Source organism: Tursiops truncatus, chromosome 16, assembly GCF_011762595.2.
Source record: "Tursiops truncatus isolate mTurTru1 chromosome 16, mTurTru1.mat.Y, whole genome shotgun sequence".
Lineage (NCBI taxonomy): Eukaryota > Metazoa > Chordata > Mammalia > Artiodactyla > Delphinidae > Tursiops > Tursiops truncatus.
Window position 1 is genome coordinate 77,471,755 of NC_047049.1, and position 15,921 is coordinate 77,487,675.

At 40.4% G+C, this 15,921-nt stretch overlaps 1 protein-coding gene across 5 annotated transcripts in view; it reads left to right on the forward strand.

Moving 5' to 3' along the window:
* Window positions 1-15,921, forward strand: part of B3GALNT2 (beta-1,3-N-acetylgalactosaminyltransferase 2) — a 65,137-nt gene that overhangs the window by 31,115 nt on the left and 18,101 nt on the right. For 3 of the 5 annotated variants that reach the window (XM_019941527.3, XM_019941524.3, XM_019941525.3), the window contains 3 exons: window positions 3,054-3,149; window positions 12,271-12,381; window positions 14,727-14,805. In XM_019941527.3, the coding sequence (XP_019797086.1) occupies window positions 3,054-3,149; window positions 12,271-12,381; window positions 14,727-14,805 (286 nt within the window). Of the gene's footprint in view, window positions 1-3,053; window positions 3,150-12,270; window positions 12,382-14,726; window positions 14,806-14,995; window positions 15,168-15,921 lie in introns of all 5 variants that reach the window. The other 2 variants (XM_073793647.1, XM_019941526.3) reach the window with 2 other exon arrangements.

Genomic DNA, 15,921 nt, shown 5'->3' on the forward strand with positions numbered 1-15,921 from the left:
TTTTTTTCTTTTCAATATTTTGAAGATGTCATTCCAGTGTTTTCTGGCCTCCATTTTTTCTGGTGAGAAGTCAACCTTCCTTATGTTGTTCCCGTGTATGATGTATGTAATATGGGTTTTGTTTTTTTCCTGGCTAATTTTAAGATTTTTCTCTTTATATGTATTTGGTTTTAAGCAGTTTGGCTGTGTTGTACCTTGGTGTGGTTTTTCTTTGTTCTGCTCAAGGTTTGCCAAGTTTTTCAATCCATAAATTTATGTCTTTTACCAAATTTGGGAAACTTTCAGCTCTTATTTCTTCAAAAATTTTTTCCCAGCCCCATTTCTCTCTACTCATTCTGGGATTCCAGCCACATGTATGTTAGACCTTTTGGTACTGTCCTGCAGATCACAAAACTGTTCTTTCTTTTTTTCAGTTTTTTCTCTCTTTTCAAATTTGATAATTTCTGTTAATCAGTATTCAAATTTATTGACTCTTCTGTCATATCAAATCTGTTAAGCCTAGCCAGTGAATTTTGTTTTTAGATATTGTACTCTCTAGTTCTAGAATTTCCATTTAATTCTCTTTTGTAATTTATATTTCTCTAAAATTTACTATTTTTCTAAATTCATTTTGAGCATATTTTCTCTGTGGGCTTGACCTTACTTGTAATAAGAGTTTTAAAATCCTGTGTCTGCTATTCTAAATTGGAGTCATCTTGGCCTGTCTTCATTGATTATCATTGTTTCTCTTGCACATGGTAACATTTTCCTGTTTTATCTTACATCGAGTAAGTTTGGATTATATCCTAGATATTGCGAATAATTCATTATAGGATCTCTGGATCCTATTATATTCTTTGAGGAGTATTGATTTTTTGTTTGTTTCTTTTAGCAGTCAGTTAAATTAGCTGGGCACAGACTCTAAACGCTGTCTTCCTTGTAGTGAGCAGCCGCTGAAATCTCTAGTCTATTCTTTTGGACTTAGATGGGCTGCTTGGATTCTGTTTTGAGTATGTACTTCGTGAGTCAGCCACAGATTAGGACAGAATTTATGTGAAGAACTGAGGATTCTGTCTGTGACCCTTTCCTTTCTGGGGTTTTCTTCCTCACTTGTTAGCTGATGTGTTTGTCTCCACCCTGCCTTCTGCTTTGCAAACAGAAAGACTGCAGTTTTTATTTCAGAATTTAGGTGCCCCCTGAGGTATGCCTCAGACAAAGAGCCATTAAAAAACAAAAAGTGGGGGAAGCACACCCAGTGTCTTTCTCATCTCCTTGGTATTGCTTTTCCTCCAGTTTCTGCCGGCTTTGTGTGCATCCCAGTGCCTTCAGCTCTTTTTTTTTTTAAATGTTTTGTCTACTGTTCATAATTGTTATCTATAGGAGAATTGGTCTTGATATCACTGGAAGCAGAACTCTGTTCATTTTTTTTAGGCGTCTTTTAAAATGTTTTTATATTTATTTATTTCTTGGCTGTGTCGGGTCTTAGTTGCGGCACACGGGGTCTTAGTTGCGGCATGCGGGCTCTTTGTTGTGGCATGCTGGTTCCAGAGCCTGTGGGCTCAGTAGTTGCAGTGTGCGGGCTCCAGGATGTGTGGGCTCTGTAGTTGTGAACAGGCTCCAGGGCACATGGGCTCTGTAGTTGTGGTGCACAGGCTGTCTACTTGTGGCGCATGGGCTCAGTAGTTGCGCCACACGGGCTTAGTTGCCCCGTGGCATATGGGATCTTAGTTCCCCGTCCAGAGATTGAACCAGCGTCCCCTGCATTACAAGTTGGATTCTTAACCACTGGACCACAGGGAAGTCCCCCTGTATTATTGTTAATGTTGGTTGTTACTAACAGGGTACAATGTTACAGTCAGCGATAAACACACAAATAAAGGTTAAATTTCTTGTTTGCAGTTTATCCTAGTCCTTTGTCCTCTAAAGAATTTATGTAGTTTGTAAATGTGCTTAATGACGTAAATATAAATATAAGAGAGGGAACACATCTTAGTGATGATTCCAGCCATTATGATTCCAGTGAGAAAAGCTTTGTCATGTTACTCAAGTATAGGAGTTCATATATTATTGTGGTTAAAGGTTTCATTGATATCGAAGCTCAAATAGGTAACTGGAATAGCAGTACTCTGAATTCCACTGTCAACCTTATCTAGAAATTAGGATCAATCTTGAATGTTTTTTGATACTTAATTTTCTTAGTAGATATAGTCTTTTCTTAAACTATTCATAATGTTTGAGTTGTCACTCAAGTTGTTTGGTTCAGATGTACAGTATTTTGGTCATGTTGATTTCACTTTTAGTTGCCATGTTTTTACCCAAGGAGAGGTTAATCTTTGTCCTCAAGGAAGGCCTAATCCCAGGTGGATCATAATGGGTTCACAGGGAGTCACGATGTAAAAAAGTATTACCCTAGCATTGCCAAGAGCTGATGTTAATGGAAGAACTACGCTAACTCATTAACCCCCTTCATTCTGAACTTCTGCATGGTCTTGGTGGCTTTAACAGCAGCGTCCCCTGTGGCAAATCGGTGTCTAGAATAGGTGTGAGAACAGGGAAGTGTTCTTGCCCAAAACAAGAAGTAAGGGCCCAAAGCAAACAATAGACATAATGAGGATCAGTTCTCTTTTATGTTCCCTTTTTTGTTTTTGTTTGTTCTTCTAAAGGTTCTTTTTGAAGGGGGATTCCTGAGTACCTTTGTTCTATGTAGAAATCTGTGATCTTTCAGTTTATTCTTAACCCTTTGCGGCTAAGCCTAATAAGTCGGCTTAATTTAACACCTTACACTTCCCCTAATGCTCCTCATTTCAAGGTGTCTTTTTTTTTTTAAGGTTATCTGGATTATATTTAGTGTTTTAGAACTTCATGACCACTATGATTATCTTCAGTAGCTTTATTTAATAACCATGATTGCACTAGAAAACCCGAATGATGCCTAAACCGCAGTAGAACAATGTTAGTGACTGTGGTCGGGGCCACTGAGAATTTAGCTGACCAACATGTAACTTGAAAACTTGCTGCATGTGCCGTGTCTGACATAGGGTATTTCTTCTTGTCTTTTTCCCCCCGATCTGTAGGAGGCCCTCTTCATTGCTCGCTTCAGTCCTCCGAGCTGTGGGGTGCAGGTGAACAAGCTGTGGTACAAGCCTGTGGAGCAGTTCATCTTACCAGAGGTACAGGCTGTAGTAAAGAGACTCTGGTCCCAGTGCAGGCTGCTGTCGGCCTGAGGATGTGCTTCCAGAGGCAGACACTGCATATTCTCCTGCCAGGACAGCTCTCCAGAGTGGTGGATGAGGCTACCAGCGGGGATGTACTGAGCTGTAGCACTCTGCATTCCTCCCTCCAGAGAGCTACATCGTACCCCAAAGGTTCCAAACCTCACTTTGAAAAGCGTTGCATGTTACCATGGTTTATTTAGTGGAGTAGAGGACTGCATGAGTGCTCTAGTGACAAAGGATAGTAATAGGTGTGGTTGATAGAAAGACCAGGCACAGGTACCATTTGAGTAAATCAAATAGTTTGCTTATCTAAAGAATAGGGGGATGGAGGGAAGTGCAAACAGGATAATGGCAAAGAGATCTGTCACATTTCCAAGATGAATAAAACTTCTCCAAGTAGTGGAAGATGTTTGAAAACATAACTCTTAGGTAGGGACCACCTCAGCTGCCAGGTGCCCTCATCAGCCCTGGAGTTAAGCCCAAATGTGTTTGTATTACACTGTGTATTACACAGCTGGACATGAACACATTGTTCATCCGTCAGCCTCAGCCTTTCCAGGCTATTGCAGTCTTGTCTGAGTACATTTCTGAACAGCATGCTTTGGAACCACAGTGTAGGGGTCAGTTTCCCGGTCATCTCTGGCGGTCACTTTAGATGAGCTCTAGTTGACAAGTTCCCCCGGCGACATGAACGCTGAATTAAGATGTGGAAGCTGGATGATTGACCAGCCCTGCTGGCTAACCAGGAAACATCTTTCTACCACCAGGCGTGTGGGTTGCTGTTCACATTTATGCAACAGCAAAGTCACACATTTTATAAGGTGCTGTGTATCTTTGGAGTTGAGTACAGGTAGTTAAACTTTGCATGTTAATTCTGTGACTGTTAAAGGGAGCTCCTTTGTTTCACCTATGGGTACCTCTGTTTAAAAGCATTTTACAGAAAAGCAAAACTAGAACATACTGGAAAAAATTTTCCAGTTTCTCAGTGTTATAAAAAAGACTGTAGTGACCATCCTTACACTCTGTTTTGTGTACATAACTGGTTATTTTCTTAGGATGAATTGTTGGTTCAAATTTCTGCACATTTTTGAGGCAGCTAATTTCTTTCTGGAGGACAGTTTAGCAGTTTGTATCAATTTGAATCATCATCAACATTATATGAGAATGCCTATTTACCTATATGTATGACCTTTTAAAATTTCATATATGAACTTTCTTCCTTGTTAAATGAAGTATGTACCATCAAAGGTATCTCTTAATTAAAAGTAGTGGCTCAACTAAGTAGTATTGGCCAAGTGTTGGATCTCAGTTTTTGAAGGAAGCTTCTCTTTGGTTTGTTTACTCATTGACTCAGAAAATATTTATTGAGAACTTAGTATATGCCAAGCACGGGGGCTATTTGAGACGTAGTACAAAGATCCCTGCCCTTAAAGCAGCTTATGTCCAAGTGAGGATAGAAGAGCCAGCACTGATATTCTGCTTAGCTTGCTGTGTCCCAGGCACAGCTGTAAGCAGATTTCCTGCACTGATTGGTCCGCTCCTTTAGGGTTGAAGCGAGTCATCGGTGAGAGTCCTGCCTTTCTACTCAGAACCAGCATGGGCAGAACATCACTCAGACTCTGTGATTCCCAGGGGAGAGGAGTGTGACTCTGAGGGGACCAGGAGCACGAGCGCCGCGTTAGGTGCTCTCCAGAAAGGTCTGGAGCCTGCTGGAGGGTTGATTTTCACAGACCGCTCACGCGGGTTGGCACGAATAGGAAAGGAAAGGCTGCCGCGCCTGGAAGGCAGCGTGGGCATCACGTTCGGGTGCAGGTGCCTGAGCAGCCGCCTGTGGGTGAGGTTGAGTCCCTCGCTGCCACTCGGTGGCTCTGTGACCTGGAGCAAGCTCCTTCGCCTCACTGCGTCTCTTCCCTCCTTTGTCAGAGGCCCCCAGTTCAGAGGGTTACGCTAGGGCATAAATGATTTCCTAGATGGAGAATGTTTAAAACATGCCGCCACATGGTGAGCATTCGGTAAAGAAATGTGCGCTGGCTTCTTCACTGCTGGTCCTCCTCTGGACTTGTGGTTCTTCAAAAGCGGTGTCTCTCCCCCGGGCCGTTTGGCCCTAGGGGACACTTAGCAGTGTCTGGAGACAACCCCGTGTGGAGCAGCGCTGGCATCTTGTGGGCAGAGGCCAGGGATGTTTCGAACATCCCACATCATACAGGACACGTCCCCACAGCAGAGAATTATCTGGCCCCAGATGTCAGCAGTGCGCAGGTAGAGAAACTCCAAGAGGAAGGAGTCACAGTGTGGGGCAAGGAGAAAGAAGATAAGCTGTAATACTAACTTCAGGCTAATCACAGTCTTATGGCACCTGCTCCATTATCTTGGTCAGCCTTGTAGAAAGAATTACAGTGTTTGATGAGTCCACAAAAACACATTACTTTCTCTTAGAATGTCCGTGTCCTTAGGAAATACATGCTGAAGTCAAGGTGAAATGTATTTTACTTTCAAGTGATTGAACAACAAAGAACAACAGAAAAGAATGTGTGTCTAGAGACAGAGATAAAACACATGTGGCCAGGACTTCCCTGGCACTCCAGTGGTTAAGGCGCCACGCTTCCACTGCAGGGGGTGCAGGTTTGATCCCTGGTCAGGGATCTAAGATCCCGCCTGTTGTGCGGCGCGGCCAAAAAGTTAAAAAAAAAAGGCACATGTTGCCAAATGTTAACAGTTGGTGAGTCTAGGGGATTTGGGTGGTAATTTCAACTTCTGTAGGTTTGAAGCTTTTCAGAATAAAAATTAGGTTGGGGCAAGGAGCTGCCTTCCTTGCCAGTGTTCAGGATGGTATATATGGCAGTAGGTACTCAGGACGGAAAGGACTCAGCCAAGTCAGGTAGTGGCCGTTTCAGTTATTAAGACTTCTACTGGCTAAAGCCTTGTGATCTTTATTTCCCTTGATGCTTTAAGCTAAACTAGCTTTTGGTTTTTCATTACATCTGAATAACGTTTTTTCCTTCTATAAACGCAGTTATTTAATAGTGTCCGCACCTGGGGGAGTGGGATTATGGATGATTTTTATTTTCTTCTCTCTGTGTATCTATTTTCTAAATGTTCTGAAATAAATATATATTAGCTTTTATTAAAAGAAAAAAAACTTTTAAAGATAACATATTCTTTCCTTTTACACAAAATCCTATTTTTGTTGAAAACCTGTTTAATTTTATATAGATACTCATTTTTGCTGCCTCAAGCCTAATTGGGCTTATTTGCACAGAAAACATGATAGTGATGGATGGGTTTGCCTGCCTGCCTACCATCAGCAGAGTATGCCCGAAGAACAGATCGTTGATCCCAGTTGCGAGGGAGAAGTGGTTGATTTGTTCATCATCTTATTCCTTCCACACTTCACAGTCGGCTAGAGTAACGTCAGCAGTATGGCTTGTCAGCTAAGCAGGGCTCTTGCACTGTTTTCGTCGTGTGACTCACTAAAGCATAAATCTCACTGGGGGTCACAAATTTAAATGGAGACTGCTGTGTGTTTCTTTTAAAATATTTATTTCTCTAATTTCATATTTCTCTTAGTGCACCTGAAACCTGAAACTAATTTCAATAAAAAGACTATTTTCATTCAACACGAGTCACTAGAGACAGTATTGTTAGTATCATGGGTACTTATATACTTATTTTTTATGAAAGTTGAAATTCTTTAGAGGTAGTCATTTCTCCAATCCACAAGAAATCGTTAACCGCTACAGGTACAAAAGTACTGTGTATGTTTAAGCTACTCTGTTGGTTTGGATGACGAGTTAGAAATAGGACACAGAAGAGTGGACAGCACAGGTTGCACATAGCTCACTTACGTTATGGGTGAGAGGACTGATGAGAGCTCATTTTTCCAGCCTACACCGTGCTGTTCTTTCCTACCTTTTCCTTTGGTTTTATGATTTTAGCAGGGAGTTGCCATAAAGAAGCTGTTTCGCATCTGCAGAGATTCCTGGCTTTGTGATTACTCTGTATGAGAGTAGAAAGTAGGCATGGGAGAGAAGTGGGGAATAGAAATTTAACTGTGCCATGGGAGCAGCTACAGGGGAGGTGGAGAAGGTAGAACCCCTCCCTCCTCTCATAACAAAAACAGCTGGTTATCAGTTGAGTGAATAAAAAAGCAGGATCACTTTTTGGGCCAATGAGTTTTTCTGGTAATTACTCAGTTTAGTCAACATTGTTGATGTTATATCACAACCCAGTCAAACAAAATGGAGTTGGGTGCCGGGCAGAGTACAGGTGCCAAGGGTCAGTTGACTGGACTGGACAGAGAATTACTTGATTTGTCATCATATTTGCCAGATTTGTAGTTTCAAGGTGAAGCTTTTCTGAGGTCACTATAGCTTTTACTTTGGTATGGTTCGTTTGGAACTGTAATTGCAAAGATTCCCAGTGACCTAACTGCCACCTCCAGGGGACACTTACCTGGAGTCCTTACCCTAGTTGACTGCGGTTTTCTCTTAGCTTATATGATATGCATTCTTCTGGTTCAGCTTAATCTGGCCCAGTCCTTCTTCCCAGTACATAACTTCATTATCTCCTCTTTCGTTTTCCCCTTAAACGTTAATCATTAGGATCTGATACCCAGCCTTCTGTTTATTTTACTCATTCTTCCTAGACAGTTTCATCTATTACCACCTGTTTACTGCAGCCCAGATTTCTTATGAACTCCATACACACTTCAGCCACCTACTGAACTCCTCCACTTGGGATGTCCCCTGGGCGTTCTATGGTGATAGCATCTCCAGCCCACCCATTCTCGTCTCCTCTGGTATTTTCAGTCTTGGGTCATAGTATCTCCTTTTTCTCAGGCACCCAAACCAGAATCGTGGGCTTTAATCCTCAATTCTCATATCCAAGCACTCACTACGTCCTATCATTTCTTTCTCTGAAACTTATTTGGTACCAGTCCTTCCAAACTTTGTCACTATTAAAGTTTTAGAAGAAAGTAAAGTATCCCAAGGGGAAGAGGTCGTTGTTGCCAGGAGAAAGACACATGATTAACCCAAAGCAGCCTCACACAGTCGAGGGTCTAGGACTTAGCTTTTGGGTCCTAATGCTGACCTTGTGGAGTGTATAAACCAGAATGTCTATTGATTCATGTTTGATGGGTGTTAGCTCATTAGAGTGGTTTGAATTCTTGTGGCCAGCAGCTAGGAACCTCCTTCCTGATATGACAAGGCACCTAAAAAACAATCTGAACCGTACTTGGTTCGGGCATTGAATTTGATTACAGCAATGGGAGGTGGTGGGTGTTTTTGAGAGCTGCCTCATTCAGGTAGGATGTGACCAGAGTGCTTTATATCTTCCAATTATTCTATCTCCCCTTAGACATTGCTACTTGTTGCCAAAATTCTCTCTTAGACCAGCTTTCCTATAGTGTTTTAAGGTATTGATTTTTACTAATTAAGCTTCAACCTTAGAGCTCTTCCCAGTTATTGGAAACATTGTTTCTTTTACTTGAAGAATTTAATTAGTTCAACTCAGAGGGCAGTTTCTTTAAATTTATTTATTTATTTATTTGAGATATAATTGACATACAACATTATATTAGCTTCAGGTATACAATAAAATGATTCAGTATATGTATTTGTTGCAAAATGATCAACACAAGTCTAGTTAATACCCATCACCAGACATAGTTACAAATTTTTCTTATGATGAGAACTTTTTAAGATCTCTCTTTGGGGCTTCCCTGATGGCGCAGTGGTTAAGAATCCGCCTGCCAGTGCAGGGACATGGGTTCGAGCCCTGGTCCGGGAAGATCCCACATGCCGCGGAGCAGCTGAGCCCGCGAGCCACAACTACTGATCCTACATGCCACAACTACTGAAGCCCACGTGCCACAACTACTGAGGTGCGCGCGCCTAGAGCCCATGCTCCGCAACAAGAGAAGCCACTGCAATGAGAAGCCTGTGCACCGCAAAGAGTAGCCCCAGCTCGCCACAACTAGAGAAAGCCCACGTGCAGCAATGAAGACCCAATGCAGCCAAAAATATATATATAAATAAATAAATTTATTAAAAAAGAAAAATCTACTCTTAGCAACTTTCAAATATACAATACAGTATTATTAACTATAGTCACCAGGCTGTACATTACATCCCCAAGACTTATTTTTTTGTAAGCAGAAGTTTGCACCTTTCGATCACCTTCACTCGTTTTAGCCACCTCCCACCACCCACCTCTAGCAACCACCCATCTGTTCTCTGTATCTATGAATTCAGTTCTTTTTGTTTATTTTAGATAAGTGAGATCCTTATGGTATTTGTCTTTTTCTGTCTGACTTATTTCACTTAGTGTAATGCCCTTGGGGTTCATTCGTGTTGTCACAAATGGCAAGATTTCATTCTTTTTAATGGCTAGTAATATTCCATTGTATATAGATACCATATTTTCTTTATCCATTCATTCACTGACGAACACTTAGGTTGCTTACATGTCTTGGCTATTGTAAATAATGCTGCAGGGAGCATGGGGGTGCATATATCTTTTCGAGTTAGTGTTTTCATTTCCTTTGGATGAGTACCCAGAAGTGGAATTGCTGGATCATATGCTAGTTCTATTTTTAATTTTTTGAGGAACCTCCAAACGTTTCTCTGTAGTGGCTGCCTCAGTTTACATTCTCATCAACAGTGCACAAGGGTTCCGTTTTCTACACATCCTTGCCAACACTTGTTATTTCTTTTTTTCAGTACTAGCTGTTCTAACATATATGAGGCGATATCTCATTGTGGTTTTGATTTGCATTTCCCTTATGATTAGTGATGTTGAGCATCTTTGCATGTACCTGTTCACCACCCGTATGTCTTCTTTAGGGAAATGTCTATTCAGATACTCTGCCCATTTTTTAAAACTGGCTTCTTTGGCTTTTTGTTATTGAGTTGTTTGAGTTCTTTATATATTTTGGATATTAACTCTTTATCAGATACATGATTTTGCAAATATTTTCTCCCTTTCAGTAGGTTGCCTTTTCCTTTTGTTGATAGTTTCCCCTGCTGTGCAGAGCTTTTTAGTTTGCTATAGTACTACTTGTTTATTTTTGTTGCCTTTGCTTTTGGTATCAAATCCAAAAAATCATACCCCGAGACGGATGTCAAGTAGCTTACTGCTTATGTTTTCTTACAGGAGTTTCCTGGTGTCAGGTCTTATGTTCAAGTTTTTTTAACACATTTGAGTTGATTTTTGTGTATGGCATAAGTTAGTGGTCCAGTTTCGTTCATGTTAAGCACGTGGCTGTCCAGTTTTCCCAACACCATTTGTGGAAGAGACTGTCCTTTCCCTGTTGTATATTCTTGGCCCCTTTGTTGTGAATTAATTGACCACATATGCGTGGGTTTATGTCGGGGCTCTATTCTGTTCCACTGATCTATGTGTATGTTTTTTTGCCAACACCATATTGTTTTGATTACTGTAGCTTTGTAATATAGTTTGAAATCAGGAAGCATGATGCTTCCTACTTTGTTCTTCTCTCTCTAGGTTGCTTTGGCTATTTGGGATCTTTGATTCTATACAAATTTTAGGATTGTTTGTTCTATTTCTGTAAGAAATGCCATTGGTATTTTGATAGGGATTGCACTGAATCTGTAGATTGCTTTGTGTAATATGGACATTTTAACAAGTTTTAATTCTTCCAATCTATGATCATGGAATATCTTTCCATTTATTTGTGAATGGATAAAGAAGATGTGGCACATATATATAATGGAATATTACTCAGCCATAAAAAGAAACAAAATTGAGTTATTTTTAGTGAGGTGGATGGACCTAGAATCTGTCATACAGAGTGAAGTAAGTCAGAAAGAGAAAAACAAATACTGTATGCTGACTATATATATATATATAGAATCTAAAAAAAAAAAAGTTCTGAAGGACCTAGGGGCAGGACAGGAATAAAGATGCAGACGTAGAGAATGGACTTGAGGACACAGGGAGGGGGAAGGGTAAGCTGGGACGAAGTGAGAGAGTGGCATGGACTTATATATACTAACAAATGTAAAATAAATAGCTCGTGGGAAGCAGCCGCATAGCACAGGGAGATCAGCTCGGTGCTTTGTGTCCACCTAGAGGGTGGGATAGGGAGGGTGGGAGGGAGACGCAAGAGGGAGGAGATAGGGTGATACATATATATATGTATAGCTAATTCACTTTGTTATAAAGCAGAAACTAACACACCATTGTAAAGCAATTATACTCCAATAAAGATGTTTAAAAATAAATAAAATAATTCTGAAAGAACATTCTTAGTATATAAAATATACAGTATTAATTTATTAAAGCTTACACAGATTAATAAGAAAAATATAACTCAGTAGCTAAATGGCAAAGAAGCATGACAAGGCAATTCCCAGAAGAGACTACAATTCATAAACATCATTAGAAATCAAAAGAAACACCAATTAAATGAGGAACCGTTTCTTTAAATCTACTAAATTAGCTTAACTTCTTTTACTAATATCCCATACTGGGAAGAGGACAATGCAACTGGTATTCTTATAAATTGCTAATGACCCTACAGGTAGAATTTGTTTTTGAAAAGCAGTTTGGCAGTGGGTACCAAAATCCAAAGTATCTCTATTCCTGTCCCAGTAATTTCACCTCTCGGAATTTATTTTAAATAAAAAACAAAGTATTGGGGAAAAATAAACATTTACACCAAAACACGCCTCACATTATTTTAGTAGCTATTTGGTAGTATCCAGATGTCCAACAGTAGGGAGATGTCTGAGTGAATCAGGATGCATTCACTCAGCAGTATGGCTACAAGTACTTGAAAAAGAGCAGTTGTAACAGCGGCAGTCGCATAAGGAAATGCCTTTGATGCAATGGGAAATGACAGCAGCATGTAAAACTGTCTATAAGGTCTTTGTAACTATTGTTTTAGACGTTCTCTAAGATATACACCAAAATGTTAGCATTGGCGTCTTAGCGCGCAGTAAAAGTTTTAACCAATGTGTCTTAGAAAAAATAAACTCTTCTCTAGAAACTTACTTAAAATCTAAATGACAGCAATAAAGAAACCGACTCACTGTTCATCTTTCCACAAAAGAGCTTTGAAGGTACAATCGTGTGGGAGAGCCAAGACCTCCAAGGCCTTGTGTCAAGGAATCTCCACAAAGTGACAGTCAATGATGGGGGAGGAGTTCTCAGAGTCATCACAGTAAGTCATTCATTTTTAAAGGTTGTTTAGCACACCTTAGCATTTTTTAATATGTAAAAGTGTTTTTAAGTTTATTTTTACATCAACTCATATGGAACAATGAATCTTATGTATTTTAGAACATATACACTAGAAAATGTTGAGGCACCACATAGTAAAGATGAAAAACTCAAATGTTGTATGATTTTGTAACTTCAACCTTAGTAAATATATAGTTTTGCCTTAAGTCTAGTGCATTGTACAGAGTGCGATGTTTTATTTCTTCATAGTTTTTGTTAATGTTCTTTTAAGTTCACTTACTCTATAGTATTCAGAATATTCACTAGCTCACCTTGATAGTATGATGTCAGTTACAATACTCTAGATAAAAGTATTAGAAAGTAAGGTTGAGTATTCACTTTCGTTTATGTTGGGATTTGTGACTTTGTTTTCATTTGCCAAATTTTTTTAAAATTTGAAACAGTTTGACAATAAATTTCTCAAAGTGTAGGATGAAAAAGAAGGTGTAGGCAAACTTAAAATGGTGAACTTTAAGTAAACAAGTGGTATATGTGCTGATGTCAGACAGAATTGTTCTCCTTGATGCTCTAATCTAATTAGGAAAGCACCTGGCATTTAAGGTCACAAGCTTAGTACATTCCATTAAATATTAACCTAATTCACATAAATTAATACCTGAATTTGAAATGAAAATCATGTGGTTTGTTATTACACGTTCAGAAAACATCTACTGCACACTGTGAGCCAGGCACAGTCATGGGCAAAACAGGCCCATTACTGGCCCACAGTGGAATTTATAGTCCAGTGAAGGGAAAAGACACTAGACAGACAGACCCCACAAATTCATGTGTAATTACAACCTTAGCCTTGTAGGCCATGTATCAGATTTCATTCTTGGTTATGAAAAGTCCTTTATTTAAGACACAGTGTTTTACGGATTTATAGTTTTTTTTCTTTCCTTATTTTCAAAGCAAGTGCCTTTAATATCTTGCCTCCTTTTCTGTGTATGAAACTTAAAAATATCCAAAACATGCCAGAATTCTATACTGCTCAGTTGGTTGCACAAAAGGAAATCAGTTTACTTCTGAATTGAGGGCTAGATTTAAATGTAAAGACTCAAGTGATCTGCTCTGGGAGTGAATATGGTTGCGGAGGGCAGTGATGGCTTAAACACTCAGCTAACCTAAAAAAAAGATAACTTAGTAGCCTATTCTAAGAAACCCATGTAGAGCTGGAAGTTTTCCTAAGTCTCGCTGCCTTGCCAGCAAGTAATCATGTCGGAAAAAGTTTAAAGACAAAATAAAAGCCAAGCTGTGACCTTTCAGACAGAAGTTAATAAACATAAAGTACTGTTAAGTAAACAAGCCAAAACAGTATAGATTGTACAATTAAAAAAAGAGTGTGCAATCTTCTGTAGACGTACAAGGTTGGAATCTGTAGCGCTCACCTTTAGAGATTTCCTCCACATTCAGCTACAAACCATATTCTGAATTGAATGGCAGTTTTCCCACAACCACTGCAGAACACTGTCTCTCTACTGGCTTTATTAAAACATTGCTTTGTACAGGGACAGCTCTGCTAGAAGGATCTGTTCAAAGAGGACTACCCAGGCAGTAAGCCCTCTTGACCACCCGTCAAGAAGAAACGCTGTAAACATGCTGAGGCGTGGCTGTGACAATCCCATCCAGCCCACAGCAGCTGGATCGCTGGTAGGGTGTTAAGTTGGGGTGGAACACATAGAGGTGAGGCCCCTCACTTTGAGTAAGGGCCTGGGGTAACCTGTGAGGTAAAAGAGGTAAATCTCGTAATAACCAAAGATGCCCCACACCTTAGCGGTAGAGGGGGCTGTTGTTGGCTGTTGGTGCAGTGGGCACCTTCAGCATCAGTCATCAGTACGGTTCGGGCTGAACTGTGTGCTTAGAGGGCTTGTCTCTGCGTGGTAGCTGTCACTTTGAAATGTGCTTGGGTGTATTTGAACTCATGGGCATTTTCAATCTCCACGAAATCAGAGGTGGTTATAATTTTTTTTTAAGTGGTGGAGTTCGGATGTAAAAGAAAATTGGTCTTGGTAATAGTGTTGGTAGCAAGTTCAAGAATACGTGATTCTGTGTAGGCTGGAATTCTCAACACTAATCCGTAGATTACTGTGTGTACCTGATCTTGGACTAGACGACAAAACTAGAATGCTGATGTCATCCTGACAGCGTAAGTCTAGTGCATCAGCATCTTAGATGGATTTATGTGCTGTGGCGTCACATTATGAATTGTGCCAAATCAGTTTTCAAATATAAGAAATGTGTTCTTAGTAATAAAACACCAAGCACTTCCATTCTGGTTTCTTTCAGGCTGGGGAGGGTGCCTTGCCTCATGAATTCATGGAAGGTGTGGAGGGAGTTGCAGGTGGCTTTATTTATACTATTCAGGGTAAGTCAACTGGTTAAAAGTTGAAAAACATACTGAATCTCGCCTACCTCATCTTCATACTTTTGACATCAAAGGTAATCTTTTCTTTTTTTTTGGTCATTAAAAATAGTAGCTCTATTGCTACATAATTCACATACCATATACTTTACCCTTTTAAAGTATTTGATTCAATGGCTTTCAATGTATTCAGAGCTCTGCAGCCCTCTCCACCACCCCAAAAAGAAGTGGCTGTTTGTTTTCTTGAGTGACGCTCCTGAAAACATCCACATCAATGAATTCCTGGATCAGCGATCTCCAAGAAAAGCTACTGTTGATGCGGTTGCTCTTGGTCACGTGTCCTGATCACCACCTACGGAACAAAGGTGCCTAGTAGTGCACCATCTGGCTTCTCAAAGCTCTGCAGATCATGGATTCCTATAAAAGAATTAGGACACAGCTTCCCTGAAGGCACACAGTGACTTGGGGAAAGCAGAGGCCGTATTCTGAGAGGCAGGTCTTCAGGGGTCTCCCTATTTTAATAGTGCAGGGTTGAGGATGGGGCAGACCCTCTGTTTGAGGCCACTACAGGTAGTCTGAAGATGTGGATGGGCTGTGGCTTTTTTCAATTTCTAGCATCTTTATTTATACAGTATTTCCTCATAGAAGTATTTCTAACATCACCCCTAAGGGTAGGCTGGAATAGGTACAGGTTTTACCCACAAACCTGCCATTAAAAATAGAGATTTAAAATTTATGGATCCTTAATTTTAGTCCAGAGATTTTTCATAAAACTGTGAGACCACTCTGCTAGGGAAGGTATGGACTCAGCTCACAGGGGCTAATGGCTCAGCCCTGGGGAGGACTCAGATCGGGAGGTCAGGCCAGTTTCGTAAAACAGCTCACACTGGGGGGCCGGGTACAGATGTTACACACCATCTGACTTCATGTCTAGCGACTTCCTTTCTTTCGCCAGTTAACTCATGTATGTACCATCAAGAGCCTTTAAAAACTTGAGGGGCCCTTGAGACTGGCACTAAACTGTTCTACGAGGAGCAACTACTGTACCCTAAACAACTGTTTGTCTTAAGTTTTCTCTCACTGAGGCTAAAGGATTAAGGTCTGGGTGAGGAAAACTCC